This window comes from Moschus berezovskii, chromosome 15, assembly GCF_049115385.1.
Source record: "Moschus berezovskii isolate FMDL1 chromosome 15, NW_MosBer_1.0, whole genome shotgun sequence".
Classification (NCBI taxonomy): Eukaryota; Metazoa; Chordata; class Mammalia; order Artiodactyla; family Moschidae; genus Moschus; species Moschus berezovskii.
Window position 1 is genome coordinate 44592546 of NC_142474.1, and position 15693 is coordinate 44608238.

Sequence of the window (15693 nt, forward strand, 5' to 3'; positions counted from 1 at the left end):
GTTTGCGAGCTCTTCCCTCGTCTGATGTCATGTCTTCTGTACCAGAACAGTGATCCACGGTCCCGGGTGACTGTTGTATTAAAGGCCTGGGCCCAGAACGATGTGTGTCAGCCCTCAGCATGAGATTTTATGTCCCCCATAGACTGGCCCACGAGAGGATTAAATGTGTGCTCCATTTTAAATTCTGGTGCTGGCCTATCTTGCTAACCTGTTGCTAAATACAGATGTAGTCGGCTAGGCATACATCCGTGTGTGCATAATACACAGACACTTTTTTTTTGTTTTGGCTGTGCTGGGTCTTCATTGCTGTACTCAGGCTTTCTCTTGCAGCGAGCAGGGGCTACTCTTCACTTGCAGTGTGAGGGCTTCTCATTGGGGTGGCTTCCCTGGCTGTTCCTGTGTTCCCTGCATTGGCAGGCAGATTCCCAACCACTGGACCAGCAGGGAAGTCCTCCAGACACTTTTAAAGTTGCCCCTCTTTACTATAGATGACAATCGGCTAACTTTGTGTTATTTTAGGCTAACATTTCTTGGTTTTGTTTCTTGTCTCACCAACATGTGTTTTAATAATATAACCAGTAGACAATTCCTTACCTTCATCCACTCTGATGTCTTATTCTGATCCCTTTGGGATGCCTTATTTGATCACAGCAGAATTCTGGGACAGTTATGACCACCTGTATTCTGTTAATTCGTATGAATAGCTGCATAAAAGAACACGTTGAAGGTGAAACTGGCAGTTTCAGTGACTTCCTTTTTTTTTTTCTCTTCAATGGAAACTTCTTTCCAGCTGTTTTGCACTTTTAACTGCTTTTATGTTCGGATATTTATCAATCTGTAGTACAGGCCATGCAGATGGTAGGTTTTGTGTTTCTTTGGAGAATATTATAAAGGTTGTAATTAGAGGGTCATGATCTTCTCTTGTTCCAAAGAAGGCTTAATGGGGCCTGATTGAAAGCCTCACTTTGCTGCCCCTGCATCTGGCTTTCCGACTTCCAGGTAGCACCAGGTTGTTGGTACGTGCTTATGAACAGGGTCCCCAGCGTCCTTGTGGGACACCTCAGGATGTTGAATTGATTTATGTCTGTTATGCTTTTTATAGGGTCAAGTTAGTTTGTGCCCAGTGTTTTAAAAGTTAGGAAACTACATGATTAATTTTGCTTGTGCAACCTCGTATGAGGAGTAAACAGAACCTGAAATTTTGGTAATTGAAGAATGAGTCTCAGTATGTTTAGTAAGATGGATTAAGGAAGCCTCAAATTAGAGAGTGAATGAAATGTCTTTGAAAAGTAGTCAGACGTCTGGGATAAATTGAAGTTTCTGAAGAGTTTGCACACTTAATTTAATCACGCCAACTCTTCTTTCAGTGGGGAAAAATGAAATTAGTCCTTATTTGATCATTTTTTCTAGTGCTTTGAATGAGCTTTAGAAAGCAGTGATTTAGTAATGGGCATTGCGTAACGTATCCTCTCAAGAAGCTAAAAAGTTCGTGCTTTTAGAGTTTGGGTTACTAGATTAGCCCTGCTTGAGAGAATGTGCGTAATCTGGTGATTCTGAGGTAAAATTCAGTCCTTTGAAGTGAGATTTGAATGGTGTGATATTCAAAGCAGAGACTGCATTAGCCCTCCCAGCATTTATAATGTCCTTTTTATGTAACTTAGACTGTCTTGTTTCTATTTTGCATATCAGATAATCCTCTACCTTGATACTTGCATATCAGTGTTGTTATTTAGTGACTAAGTCATGTCCAGCTCTTTGCGATCCCATGGACTACAGCTCACCAGGCTTCCTTGTCCTTCACCATCTCTCAAAGTTTGCTCAAACTCATGTCCATCGAGTCAATGATGCTATTTAACCATCTAATCCTTCCCTGCCTCCTTCTCCTCCTGCCCACAGTCTTTTCCAGCATCAGGGTTTTTCCAGTGAGTCAGTTCTTCACATCAGGTGGCCAAAGTATTGGAGTTTCAGCTTCAGCATCAGGCCTTCCAGTGAGTATTCAGGGTTGATTTCCTTTAGGATGGACTGGTTTGATCTCCTTGCAGTCCAAGGGACTCTCGAGTCTTCTCCAACACCACAGTTCAAAAGCATCAATTCTTCAATGCTCAGCCTACTTTATGGTCCCGCTCTTACATCCATATACAACTACTGGGAAAACCATAGCTTTGACTGTATGGACCTTTGTTGGCAAAGTGATGTTTCTGCTTTTAAATATGCTGTCTAGGTTTGTCATAGCTTTTCTTCTAAGGAGCCAAGTGTCTTTTAATTTCATGGCTGCAGTCACCATCCACAGTGACTTTGGAGCCCAAGATAATACAATCTGCCACTGTTTCCATTTTTTCTCCTCCTACTTGCCATGAAGTGATGGGATCCGATGCCATGATCTTTGTTTTATGAATGTTGAGTTTCAATAGTAGTAGTCCTGTTAGTCACTCAATCATGTCTGACACTTTGTGACCCCATGGTTTCAATGTTAAATGGTTTTCATTTGTTAGAAAAGAGCAGTTGCTACATCTGACCCTGGAGAAGAGGGACAGCCTTAGCCAAAATAAAAAGCCAGCAGGGGGAGCTCGAGAACTGTTTTAAAATGAAAGGAAAAAAGTACCAAGAAAATGTTTCTGGTAGTCGTTTGTTCATCTGTACAGAACAAATATTGAGTATAGACTTAGAACAAAATATGAGAAAAGACCCAAAAATGTATAGTTCCAAATCGGGAAATTGGGTTTAACTTGTGCGATAAAGAGAATTTGCATGCTTTTTTCCCCCTTCACCCTCTTTCATGTGACAGCCGAGTCCAGGAGTAGCTCAGGGCACCCGGCCCACAGCCCGGCAGTTCCTGGGACGGGGATTTGCCCTCCACCCTCCCACTCTTCACAGGTCTCCCATCCCACCTCTTCCTGTGGTTTCTGCACGCTTGGACTTCCTCCACCTAAGAAGGCTCCATCAGCCTTTTAACAAAAGCGGAGACTTAAAGCCACATCAGGCCAGACTGCTGGGAAGGCAGAGCAGCTGGCCCTGTAGGCTCTTTATCCGTCTGTTGTCTGAGGACCGGTGGGGACACTCGTGTTTGGAAGCCGTGGTCCCAAGGCTGGGCTTCATCCCACCAGATGGCGATATTCTGTATCCTGAGAAGGAAGCTGCCAGCGTTGGCCCAGTCCTTATTTGTTTCCACTCAGAGCCCAGAAACCAACATCTACCAGCTCTTGGCATCATGTTTAAGGGAATAAAGCCCACTCTTCCCACTGTCCATAAAGACCAGCAGGTGCCAATTGTTTCTGATAGAAGCAGGAAGCTCTTGGGCTCCCTCTGCTGACATTGGATTTACAAGTAGGTTCATTAACAAATAAAAGCCCTTCTCAGAAGGTGTCAGTGTCTTGCATAATTAGAATGAAGAAAGAAAGAAAACAGTGGGAAGGACAGCCAGTGGTGTCATTCGGCTTCCTCTGCCTGATACTGAGGAGTCTGAGAGCGGAGCTGTAGGGGGCCTAGTCTGTCCTCTGGGATGCTGGATGGAGCGTGGTGTTTATGGATGTCCCACGTTTCTTGTGGGGAAGTGAACAGCTCTTGGCTCTTCAGGATCAGAGAAGGGCAGAGACAACATGGAAAGATGAGGCTGTGGTGAATCTGTCTGCTACCATGCCTTCCTCTGCTTGTTCCCTGAGTCCAGCTTCTTGACAGTATCTGGATTTAGACCATGGCCCTGCTTCCCTGGTAGCTCAGACGGTAAAGAATCTGCCTGCAATGCAAGAGACCTGGGTTTAATCCCTGGGTTGGAAAGATTCCCTGAAGAAGGGAATGGCAACCCACTCCAGTTTTCTTGGCTGGAGAATTCCAAGGACAGACCGTGGGATCAAAAAGTGACTGAGCGACTCACGCTTTTACTTTCACACCTGGACTTTGGATCATAAGTGAAGGATCATACACATTTCACAGTTTTGAGGTCTGGTAACTTGTATCCATGTACTTAAAAATAGAATTTTTGTGTGGATAGTAAAAATAAAGTGACAACCCTTCAGTGAAACCCTCTATTATATTTAGAATCTTCCTACATACAGCTTCTTGGTGGGGGTGAACCAGTGCTTTGGCTTGTGGCTCTGGTTGAAGGTTACACAAAGGAGGGCACCTGGGCCGCATTTTGGGGGATGAATCGGGCGACACATCCAGGGAGGACAGTACAGGCTGAGTTTTGATCAGTCCCTTCTTAGAAGGATTGATTGTTGTTGTTCAGTTGCTCAGTCATGTCCAACTCTGCGACACCATGGACTGCAGCACACCAGGCTTCCCTGTCCTTCACAGTCTCCCAAAGTTTGTTCAGACTCATGTCCATCTCATGAGTCACCATCTCATCCTCTGCTGCCCCCTTCTCCTCCTGCTCTCAATCTTTCCCAGCATCAGGGTCTTTAACAATGAGTCTTCTCTTCACATCAGGGGGAAGTATTGGAGCTTCAGCTTCAGCATCAGCCCTTCCAATGAACAGTCAGGGTTAATTTCCTTTAGGATTGACTGGTTTGATCTCCTTGCTGTCCAAGAGACTCTCAAGAGTCTTCTCCGACACCACAGTTCAGAAGCGTCAATTCATCAGCACTCAGCCTTCTTTATGGTCCAACTCACATCTGTCCATGACTATTGGAAAACCATAGCTTTGACTGGATGGACCTTTGTTGGCAAAGTGATGTCTTTGCTGTCTGGGTTTGTCATAGTTTATCAGAAGGACTGAAACTGTGACTAATGAAAATTTGGAGAAAACATGATCCTAGGGTTATAAATGTAGAGTTCTGAGGCTAAGCAAGGGAAGGTGAAGTCTGGAGGGAAGGTGAAGTCTGGAGGGGAGGCAGCAGTGGGGTCACAGGCAGGACCATGTGACAAGTCCTGCAGGACGGGAGCCTGGGCAGCATGGTGGGGGATGGAGGTCAACCCAGGGTTGGGGGGAGCAGCAGGAGGGAGGGAGCAGCAGGGTCAGGTGGGCTGGGCCTGCTAGAGACTGAAGAGCGCAAGGACTCCTAGTGGGGGTCAAGCCTCTGGGGTGATATCAAGGGGCCCTTGTTCACCGTGAGGGGCATGGTGGACAGTGATAGGGGCCTCGGGCGTCCATGGTGGGGTGGTACTGTCAGATCTCGGTTGTAGGGGGGCTTCCTGAGGCCATGGGGAGGAGGGCAAGGAGGAGGCTGATAAGGATAAAGCTGGAGGTTAGGGATGATGTCACCTTGGAGCCTCCGTGCTGCAGACAGGAGGTGGGGTGACCCTTCCAGTGCCTTGCGTTGTCGGGAGATTAAAATGAACCATGGCATTTAGAAATGAGCTAGGAGGGACTTCTCTTCTCTAGGGGAACATGGTTTATCTTGATCCTAGCTGGGATCACCCAGTGGTCAGTACTCAGCTGTGATTTTCTATTTTATGATGTACATTTATCGATTCGCTAAAAATACCAGTGGATTGTTTTTGTACCTGAGTGATAAATTCTTGCTTGCATTTGGTAATATGTCATTAAATAACTGTAGTAATTTACGTTGGACAGTTGTACATTTATCTGTTAAATGATAAAGTTGAAATTCCCGCTTCCTTTCATCTTCCTTCCGGGTGTGGTGTGTGTGTGCGAGTGCGTGCGTGTGTGTGTATGTGATATTCTGCTCTCTCAAGTGGAAATGCCTGTCCCTGCATCTCCGGGCTCCCCCTCCCCTGGGCATGCCTGTCCCTGAGGCTCCTATGACTTACAGTTGTCAACCATTGTGCTTGTGCTTTCTCTGTTTTTTTGTTTTTTTACTTTTTCACTTTGAATTAAAACACTTTGTAGAACCTAGAAGGCAAATGTACCCTTGGAGTGAAGTAGAACTTCTAACAAGCATAGAAAACTTCATAATGTGAAAGCCGCTAATCCTACTGCACAATTTTTGTGGGGAAAAAGTATCTAAAATGACATTTTTTTAGAGTCAGTGAAGTAGTGAAATTATTTTAAAACGTTTTGAAATCCATCCCTGTGTGTTTTGTGTTAATGCCCACAGAAGTGGAAGAATACCTGCAGCCAGAAAATGTACCTGCCACTGAATCTGGGCCCGTGGGGCAGCAGCCAATGGTTCGGAGCGGCAGCAGCCCTGAGGTCACCGAGCCGCTGTGTCCTGAGCCCCCGCCAGGTATTAGCATCTTACTCACGTGAGACCCTAGCTTCTGGCTGGGGAGAGGCTGCGTGTCGTGGGGCTTTCTACTTTAATCCTAGTTCTGTTTATTTCAAGGGAATTTACTTTAGAGTTTGATTGCAAGGATGTGATTTCTTGAATCACATGAAATATTTTCATTATTTTTATCTAATTATCTGAATTGTGTATGTGTGTGGTGTCTTTTTTTCAAGTGTAGCATGTTTGAGGACTAAAAAGAAATCCAGAGTGGCTGGAGGAGATGGGAGGCAGAGGATGTTCACCCCAGGCAAGGGAGGGCAGCAGGTTAGGGCAGAGACCAGGAGGAGAGGGGTCATGGGGTGAGGGATGAGAAGTGGATGCCTGACCAGACTTGTGAAGCTTATTAGCAGCGTGCAGATCTGCTGAGGTTGAAGAATGATAACTTGTATTATTAGTGTTATGGGCTTCCCTAGTGGCTCAATGGTAAAGAATCTGCCTGCAGTGCAGGAGACCCAGATTCAATCCCTGGGTTGGGAAGATCCCCTGGAGGAGGAAATGGCAACCCACTGCAGTATTCTTGCCTGGGAAATCCCATGGACAGAGGAACCTTGCAGGCAACAGTCCACAGAGTTGCAGAGTCGGACACAACTGAGCGACTAAGTGTGCACGCACACCCATTAGCATCAGTCCACACAGTTTCTCCAGCAGCTCTCAGCAGCAACCAGGGCGAAAGGTGAAGAGGCAGGCGGTTAGACCTGTGAACACTGACTAATGTGTTTCACAGTGAAAATGCATGTTTAAGTGTGTCTGGTGACAGTGAACATACGTGTTTAGTTTCATGAGTTAGGTAAACAATCAACCAAGCCATCCTGTACTCCTCAGTGTCAGGGTCATGCCATCCTCATCAAATGAGCATTTGATGCCCCTCTTAGACATTCTCTCGAAAGAAAAATAATAGATACACAATAAAAACAATTGGAGAAGTGTGTTACCTGGAAGATTTTCTGTTCTCCAGAAGTCTTTGTGTAAGATTGTTATGATCTTTTTCCCTTAAATATTTGGTGGAATCCATCAGTTGTCTGGAGTTTTCTTGTCGGAAGATTTTAAAGTATTATTCAGATTTTTAATTCATTCTAAGACTTCATATTTTCCTTTTCTTGTTTTAATTTGCATACATTTTGTGTTTTTTTCCTATAAATTTGTTCATTTATTTTTTAAAGAAGATTTATTGGCCCCAGACTATGCATAGAATCTGATCTTTTTAATTAACGGTGGCAGACTCGGTGGAGATATCCCATTTTCTATTACAGACACTGGTTGTCGGTTACTTCTCTCACTAGCAATGCTGAGCCACCTCACGCTCCCTTCCCCATTCCCTTCCTCCCTTCCCTGGCCTGGCTGACTCAGGCAGCTCTTGTCTGAGACCCCTTCTCCAAGGCCCCCAGACAGGCCTTGTTGCTCCCCCTCCCCTCACCGTGTATAACATTAACACTTGACAGTGAAGTTCTCTGTGCATCAGAGGCCAGGTCTGTGGAGCAATCGTGATCCATAGACTGCTCACGTGCTGGGCCCTGCCCTCTTGTTTTTACATGTCTTGCCTATGTATAAAAATCTTTTCCCAGTTTTAACCATCTGAAATATTTCTGTTGTTGATTTCCCCCCTTCCCACCCCCAAAACTCTAGGCCAGAAGCTAGAAAATGCACAGAATGTGAGTTCTTCGGAGCCCAGACTTGCTCAGGAGAGCAAAGGACATGAGAAGAAAGAGCATGAAGGAATAACAGTAAGATCTTTTCAGAATACATCCATGTGTCATTAAAAATAAACATACAGATCAGTGGCACAATATGCACATTTATTAGTGGCAGTGACACTATCTTTTACAATTTTTTTCCACTTAGATGTGTTTTAGGACCAGGCGACCTTGAGACGTTTGAAAGACTTGCTCACTTTCAATGTAAAATTATAGTCACATTACAAAAATAGAACACAGTAAGCATGAAAACAGAATTTCGCACCTGGTCTGTATGTGCACTTTCTCTTTTTAAGGACATCCTTGCCTGTCAAGCAGATGCTCAGACTCCCTATTCCTGGTATCACTTTAGGTTGTAGCTTTCATCTGACACGAGTCACAGATGAATGAGATGTTGCAATGATCTGTTCTGGTTTCTTTCTTTTTTAAAAAAATGTAAAACGGCATTTATAGGTTTCTTCAAACACAAATAAAAAGTTTAAAGAAGAAAATTAAAAAGTTGCCCTAACTCATTCATGGAGATAATTCCTATTTATTCATTAAAAAAAAAAGTAGTATCTATGAATAGGACCCTCAGACATCCCAGAAAGTTACAAAATACACACAGAAAGTCACTCCCTACTCTTCCCTGCCTGGAAGATAGGAGGGTTCCTCTGTCTTCATTTTTTTTAACGGGCGTATACCAGCTTTATACGTACATTCCATTTATATGTATATTCTGTGTGTGTATTTCAACAATCAGATAAACACCCAGAGACTCACCACCAGCGCGGAAACCAGAGTATCTTCAGAGCTGTTGCTGTGCGTCCTGGGCGTCGTCTTGGTCCCTCAGAGAACAGCTCTCTGTTGGCTCTGTGTCGATCGTGTCTTTGCTTTCCTTTGTAGTTTTGCTTGAAATGTATGTACCTCTAAACAACGTATCCTTTAGATTCCCTCATTTTTAAACTTTATAAAGGTGGTATTATTACTTTGTTCACTCATTGCCATGTATTTACATGGTGGCACGTTGCCCTAGTTCATTGCTTTCTCGGCTGTTTGATATTCCACCGTGAGTAGACCACAGTTCACTTTTCTGTTCTCTTGTTGACGTTTAGCTTGTCCCCCCGCCTTTTTTTCAAATGAGAAATGAAGCTGTGCACATTCTTGTATGTGTTTCAAGATCTACGTGTAAGATTTTCTCAACGATGTTGTCTTAGAGTGGAACTGATGAGTCCTGGGGAAAAAGGATGCTCTTTTTTACAAGAGAATGTGTTTTTCTCCAGAGTGGTTATACCACTTCTGTTTTGGCCAGCAGTGTGTAAAAATTTCTGTTCATTCACATTCCTGCCAGCACTTAACTACTGTCAGATTTAAAATCTTGGGAGTCAATTGGGTGAAAATGGGATCTCATTTTGTTTTGCATTTCTCAAGTTGCCGATCAAGTCTTTCCTTATGTTGATTGGCCATATGTGTTTCTTCTGTGGAGTGCCTACTGATGTCTTTTCTGTTTTCCTGTTGATATGTCTTTTTTATTTGTACTAATTCTTTATGTAGTCTGAATATGGATCCTATATTGGTTATGTTTCTGGTGAGTTTCTTCTTCCAATATGTGGCTTATATTTTCACATTTTCTATGTTGTCTTTTGATGAAAACAAGCTCTTAATTTTGATATTCTTGATTATCATTTTTTGTTATTACATTTTATGAAAATTTAAAAAAATTATTTATGTGTTTGCTTTTGGCTGTGCTGGGTTTTTGTTGTTGTGTAGGCTTTTATCTAATTACTGGGGGGTGGGGGCTACTCTGTAATTGCAGTGCACAGGCTTCTCTCTGCGGTAGCTTCTCTTATTCCAGAGAACCGGTTCTAGGGCACATGGACTCAATAGTTGTGGTCCATGGGCTTGGTTGCTCTGCAGCATGTTGGATCTTCCTGGTTCAGGGGTCCAACCCGTTTCTTTTGCATTAGCAGGCAGATTCTTCATGACTGAGCCACCAGAGAAGCCCTGAAAATTTGAAAATATCAACTTGAAAGGGATAAGAATATTTGCTTTATCAGTGTTTCAGTTTTGCTCTATACATTTAAGTCTTTCATCTGCCTGGAGCTGATGTTTATGGAGTGGCAGTAGGGATCCAATTTCATTTTTTTTCCCTACATGGATAGCCACTTACCCTGGGTCCCCTATACTGAATTCATTTTCCTTTATTGATCTGAAAATGCTACCTATCTCTCATAGATACTGCATCCCGGACGTGGGAGGCTTTGTTTTGGTGCTTCTTGAGTCATTGGTTACTTTGTCTCTCTGTCTTAATTCGTAGTTCCCCTCTTCCTCCTCACCCCCATCTAATGGAAGCTATTTTTTCTACTGTCTTCTGTCTTTCGCTGTTGCTGTTGAGAGGTCTTCTGTCCATCTGTTTGTTGTTCCTCGCTGTTCTTCATGCTTGTCCTCCAGTTTCACTGAAGTGTATTTAAGCTCATTTTCTCTTGGTCTGTACAATTTGTCCTATTTTGGATATGCTATATGTGTCAGGCATCCGTGAATCATTGTTCTTCCATTGCTTCTGGAAAATTCTTGGTAATCAGCTCATCAAATATTGCCTGTTGTTTGTTCTCTCTCCTCTTTCCTTCTGGAGTTCTGGGTAGAAATATATTTAGACTTTCTCATTCTGTGTTCTGTATCTCTTAAGCCCCCTTTCGTATTTTCCGTTCTCCTTCGCTGTGTGGTGCGTTCTGGGTGATCTATCAGATCTGTCTTTCACTCAGTTCAATAATTCTCTTCTTATGCATATATATAGTCTACTGTTTAATGGTCCCAGTGAGTTTTTTTTGGTTCAACAATTTTGTTTTGCTTCTGAAAGTTCAGGTTAACACTTTTCAAGTATATCTTGTAATCTCTCATGAGCTCTTATAATGTGCTCATTTTTTGGTGATTCCCATCTTTTGTTCCTTTAAATGAGTCAGAGATTGCAGTTCTGAATTCTTTATCTGGTTACCTGAAGTCCTTGAGGGGTGGGTGGGGAATCTAAAACTGATATTTGTTGTTTCTAAGATTTGTGCTTGGTGGGTTTTTAATTTCCTTTGGTGTTTGGTAACTTTTGATTGTGAGTTCCTAGCTGGCTGAGAAGGCAATGGCAAGCCACTCCAGTACTCTTGCCTAGAAAATCCCATGGATGGAGGAGCCTGGTAGGCTGCAGTCCGTGGGGTCGCTAGGGGTCGGACACGACTGAGCGACTTCACTTTCACTTTTCACTTTCACACATTGGGGAGGGAAATGGCAACCCACTCCAGTGTTCTTGCCTGGAGAATCCCAGGGACGGGGGAGCCTGGTGGGCTTCCGTCTATGGGGTCACACAGAGTCGGACACGACTGAAGTGACTCAGCAGCAGCAGCAGCAGCAGCAGCTGGCTGATCTGAATCTGCAGAAAACCTGGATTTCTGCCTTGATGAAGTTTCACAAAACAGGGAGTGCTACTTTAATTTGGGACTCTGGTTCCTTTTGCCACTGGCAGTGGTAATATTAGATTAATGCCCAAGGTAGCCCCTTTTCAATGCCCTGATTTCCATTTGCTTTGGATGGGAGTGGGAAAAGGGGGTGAGTCCCTTGAAGGTTTATTTTACTTCCTGTGAGCCCCAGATTTTTATGTAGGTTCTATAGTTGGAGGATATTTTATCTTCCAGAGAGTCAGAAGCAGAAGAGCCTATAATCTGCTTTTCAATTAAGGAGATATCCTGTGTATATTCCATTATCATATTAGAAATATATGCTTCCCAGCTGGCTCAGTGGTAAAGAATCTGCCTACAATGCACAAGACACAGATTCAGTTCCTGGGTCAGGAAGATCCCTGGAGAAGGGAATGGCAACCCTCTCCAGTATTCTTACCTGGGAAATCCCATGGACAGAGGAACCTGGTGGGCAACAGTCCATGGGGTTACAAAAGAGTCAGACACGACTGAGCAACTAAACAACAATAACAATATTAGATACATATCATCCTTCTTTAAAGCTGAGTAACATTTTTTTACATACTGTTAATCTTCTAAATATTTTATTCATCACCTACCTGTGTGTTTTAGCTTAAGGATTATTCTATCCTTTAATTTTATATCTTAGTCCCTCCGTTTCATGTGTTTGCTTATTTAGTATTCATTCCTTTAGTTGGCTTATTGAATCCCATGATTTTTGTACACTCTAAGCTGGAGAGCCTTAAATATACAATCTTCATTTCTGGCTCTCTTCTCCATCTTGCCAGTCATGGACTTTTGTTGCACACTTACGGTACATTCTCTTTAGATATTCAGCCCAAGGATGGATATTCAGATATCAGAAACGTTCTCAAATCCCTCCATCCATTGTCCATCCATCTGCCTTTCCTCCCCACCTCCCTTCCTTCTTTTGTCACCGTCTTTCTCATGGTCCCCTAGATTCATATCCTTTTGTAATTTAAGTTCCACTCCCATGGACAACACTTCTATAGGCTCTTGCCTGTCATTCTGCAGCATTTTTAGAATTTATCTTTTCTTCTCCTTTTCTATCATCAAAAGCCTTATCTGCTCATTCCTGAATTACCATCACAGTTCCATAGCAACTTTCTTCTTAACTCTATTCCACAGATAGTAAGTCAACTTAACCCATTTTGATTATGTTTTTAATCACAATCAGCTACTGTCTGGAACATACGGTTGCTCATTTTGTCAATACTGGGTTGAAATTCCTAAGCCTGATGTTGGAGGCCCCCTGGCAGGTGTGCCGCTTGTAGAAGGTGGTCACGTTTCCTTCTTACCGTTTTCCCTCTTCACCTGACTGCCCTGCATGGCCTGCTGTAATCGGCTTCTTTTCCTGCACGTAGAACTTGCTGATTTCTCAGTGCTTCCTGCCCTGAGCCCCTTCCTGCCTACTCTCTACCACCTCATGTCTGTAGCCTTGTTGAGCAGCTCTTCTGTCACTGTGAGCCGATCAAGGTAACACTTTCTTCTGCATAACCTTTTAGACAGAGTTGACTTGCATATTTTGCTAATGTACATTGTGATCATTTCGTATAATTTGTGTACGTTTTGTCTTTCCACGCCGATTATGTAACATGTAGGGGGGGTGCAGATTGCCTCCCAGTGTTCTAGTCCCGTATTTAACCCACGGTCCAGTGCCAAGCAGTGCTCAGGGAAGCCTGCTGCACCTGTAACAAGGGAGGCATTGAATGGGTCTGGGTGGGGTTTATGCCCTCCCTGCCAACACGCTGGTGACTTATACCTCCTGGAGGATGATATCCATTGTGCATGTGTACCCAAGCAGAGGTACAAATAAACCTCAACTTAAATTATTTCCATGTAACTTGGCATCCCTTCTCCATAGACCATGTTAATTGGATGCCAACTGATAAGCAGAAGCCTTAAATTTCAGATCTTGGGTAATTTATAACTTGGTCACAGTAATTAGTAAACCCATATCCTTCCAATGCAGAACGTCATTCAGTTTTTTGTTACTATTCTTACTGTTCGTTTGTTTCTTTTTCTTTAGACATATGGACTAGAAACTTAACAGTCTTGTAAAAATTAAAACTTTTCTGTAACCAGCACAATCTTTCTTTCTGTCTGAAGATCTTAGTTCGAAGAAGCAGCAGCCCCATTGAACTGGATTTGAAAGACGACTCACAGCAGATGCAAGGAAAATGTAGGGAGAGACAGAAGAGTAAGTACCAGGAGATGTGGTCTGTGTTCCTTCAGCTTCAACATGAATAGACTTTGTTTCCTTTTGACTTTCTAACTCGAATGATATCATCTGAAGACATGATGTTGCGATAGGGGACATTTTTATTCGTGGAATCCCAGGATAGATGGGTGGTTAGTACCAGTCAAACATTAAACATTACCCAGTTACCTTTGAGAATTGTCTTTCCAGCCCTGGGTCTTTCTTCAGGTGAAAAGCACAACCAAGGCTGATGGCTGGTGAGGAGACAGGCCCAGAAGGAAGAATGATCTTCCTTTTGGACGTTCCCCCAGGTTCGGAACACAAAGCTTCCGTGGTACCTTGACATCAGTGGTATAAGTATTTAAAATTTGACTGAGATGCTGAGATGTACCATCAGGTACTGTGATATGCAGCCCTAATACTCGGCTTCCCTGAGGTCCTCTGCCATGCCCCCTCCTTCTTGGTTGTTCCTGATGGAGGGCAGAGCAGGAACTCTTAGGCTCCACCTTCTAGAGTCCTGGGACAGGCGAAGTGAGGGACCTTGCAGTTGACTGGGGCAGCTGTCAGTTCTCTGCACGTGAATACCTGACAGTAGATTAGAAGCAGCAAGGCTGGGGGACTGTCAGCGGCAGACACAAAGGGCAGCCAGGAGGGCTGCAGGCAGAGAGGGCGGGCACCCCAAGTCTGTGTGCAGCAGACAGCGGACTTAAGGGGCACGCCGAGGGAGGCGGTGCTGTGTCAGACTGAATAGCCAGTAGGGCTTCACAGCCTTTGACAGCATCATTGTACCATGACAAATCAGAACATTTCAGTGTTTAGAGGGGGAGAATCTCTATTGGGGGGACGCCTCATCCCTCAGTGATCCTAGGTGACTCGCCTAGGTTCATGTCTAGACATAGATTCTTCAGTCTGGAAGCATGAACCTGCCTTTGTAGTGGGATCAATTCCCATCCACCTCCTCCAGCCACCCCTGTTTCGTAGTTGAGTAAGTCAGGGTACAGGGTGTGAGGATGTGCTCTTGTGGGTACCAGGGGAACTCAGTTAAGACATATGAAGAGTCGGAGTCCATAAAGAGAACTCACATCCACACCTGGAAGCTGTGTGTCATTGACCAGGGGCCCCACGCAGGCCCCTGTCCCCAGGGGCAGCTGCTTAGGTCCTTGTGTGCCAGGACCATGGACATGCTCGTGCCCTGCCCTTGGCCATCTCGGACTGTGTCTTCCGTCATTCCAGGTGACAGTGTGAGCAGTGACCCCACTCTGGGCTGCAGCACTGAGGCAGAGCTGTCCCTGAGCCCCTGGCAGACCTGCGAGGAAGACCCAGATCTGAGCCCACCTGTGGATACTGTGACTGATGCTGACGCCCGCCACTGGCTACAGCTCCGGCCCGTGGATGCTTCGAACCTAACAGGTAACCGCGTCCTTGAGACGAGGTAGTGGCATTCACAGGGTTTCCCAGGTGTGAGGACGCTAGGGCTTCCTTCGGCACAGTGATGATGGGGGCTGCCCCCTCCCACATGGGCGTGCCTACCCCAGTCCCCTCACCCTCATCCCCTGGTCATAATCAGCGGCGGAGTCTCGGTGTCCTGTGTGCAAAGAGTTCTGAAATAGTGTAAGAACAGAGAGGAAACCCATCGTGCCCACACCCGCTGTCCAACACGGGAGGAAGTGGCTGATATTTAGGCCGACGCTTCACCATTCCTGACCAGATTTGCTTTACTCTGAAAACAGAGAAAAGTGATTTCTCCAACTTACATGTGCCACGAATCCAGGAGAAGTTAAAGATTTTGAATACTTACCTATTACTGTTTTCTTTAACTTTGCTGTAGAATCTTTGATGCATGCAAGATAAGTTGTGATGCATGTTATTGACCGGTGAGCCTGCCCCAAGCGTAAGAAGTATAGCTGCCCCACCAGTGAGACCCCCAACAGGGTGGCCCCCTTCTCAAGTCCTTCTCTTCTCTTGTCATCTCATGTGAATACTGTGACCCTGTCCACAGTGTTTTTTTATTTTTTGCAATTATTTAAGTTTTCCTGGGGTTTTTTAATAACCATTCCCACTTCTTTATAAAGTGTTAACCACAGTATCTGTCTCTTCAAACAACATATCATTTAATTTTGGTTTTAAGCTTTTTAAAAATGTCATCATAGTCTGTATGCTTTTTTTTTTTTTTG

The 15693-nt window shown here is 44.3% G+C and overlaps 1 protein-coding gene across 10 annotated transcripts in view; it reads left to right on the plus strand.

Annotated features, from left to right (window-relative positions):
- The window catches only part of RALGAPA2 (Ral GTPase activating protein catalytic subunit alpha 2), a 270104-nt gene that overhangs the window by 92717 nt on the left and 161694 nt on the right, over positions 1-15693 (plus strand). For all 10 annotated transcript variants that reach the window (XR_008686475.2, XR_008686472.2, XR_016039170.1 and 7 more), the window contains 4 exons: positions 5997-6125; positions 7791-7888; positions 13429-13519; positions 14753-14929. Coding sequence is in view for 7 of the 10 variants with exons in the window: in XM_055430686.2 (XP_055286661.2) it covers positions 5997-6125; positions 7791-7888; positions 13429-13519; positions 14753-14929 (495 nt within the window). In the remaining 3 variants the exon portion in view is untranslated. The remainder of the gene's footprint in view (positions 1-5996; positions 6126-7790; positions 7889-13428; positions 13520-14752; positions 14930-15693) is intronic.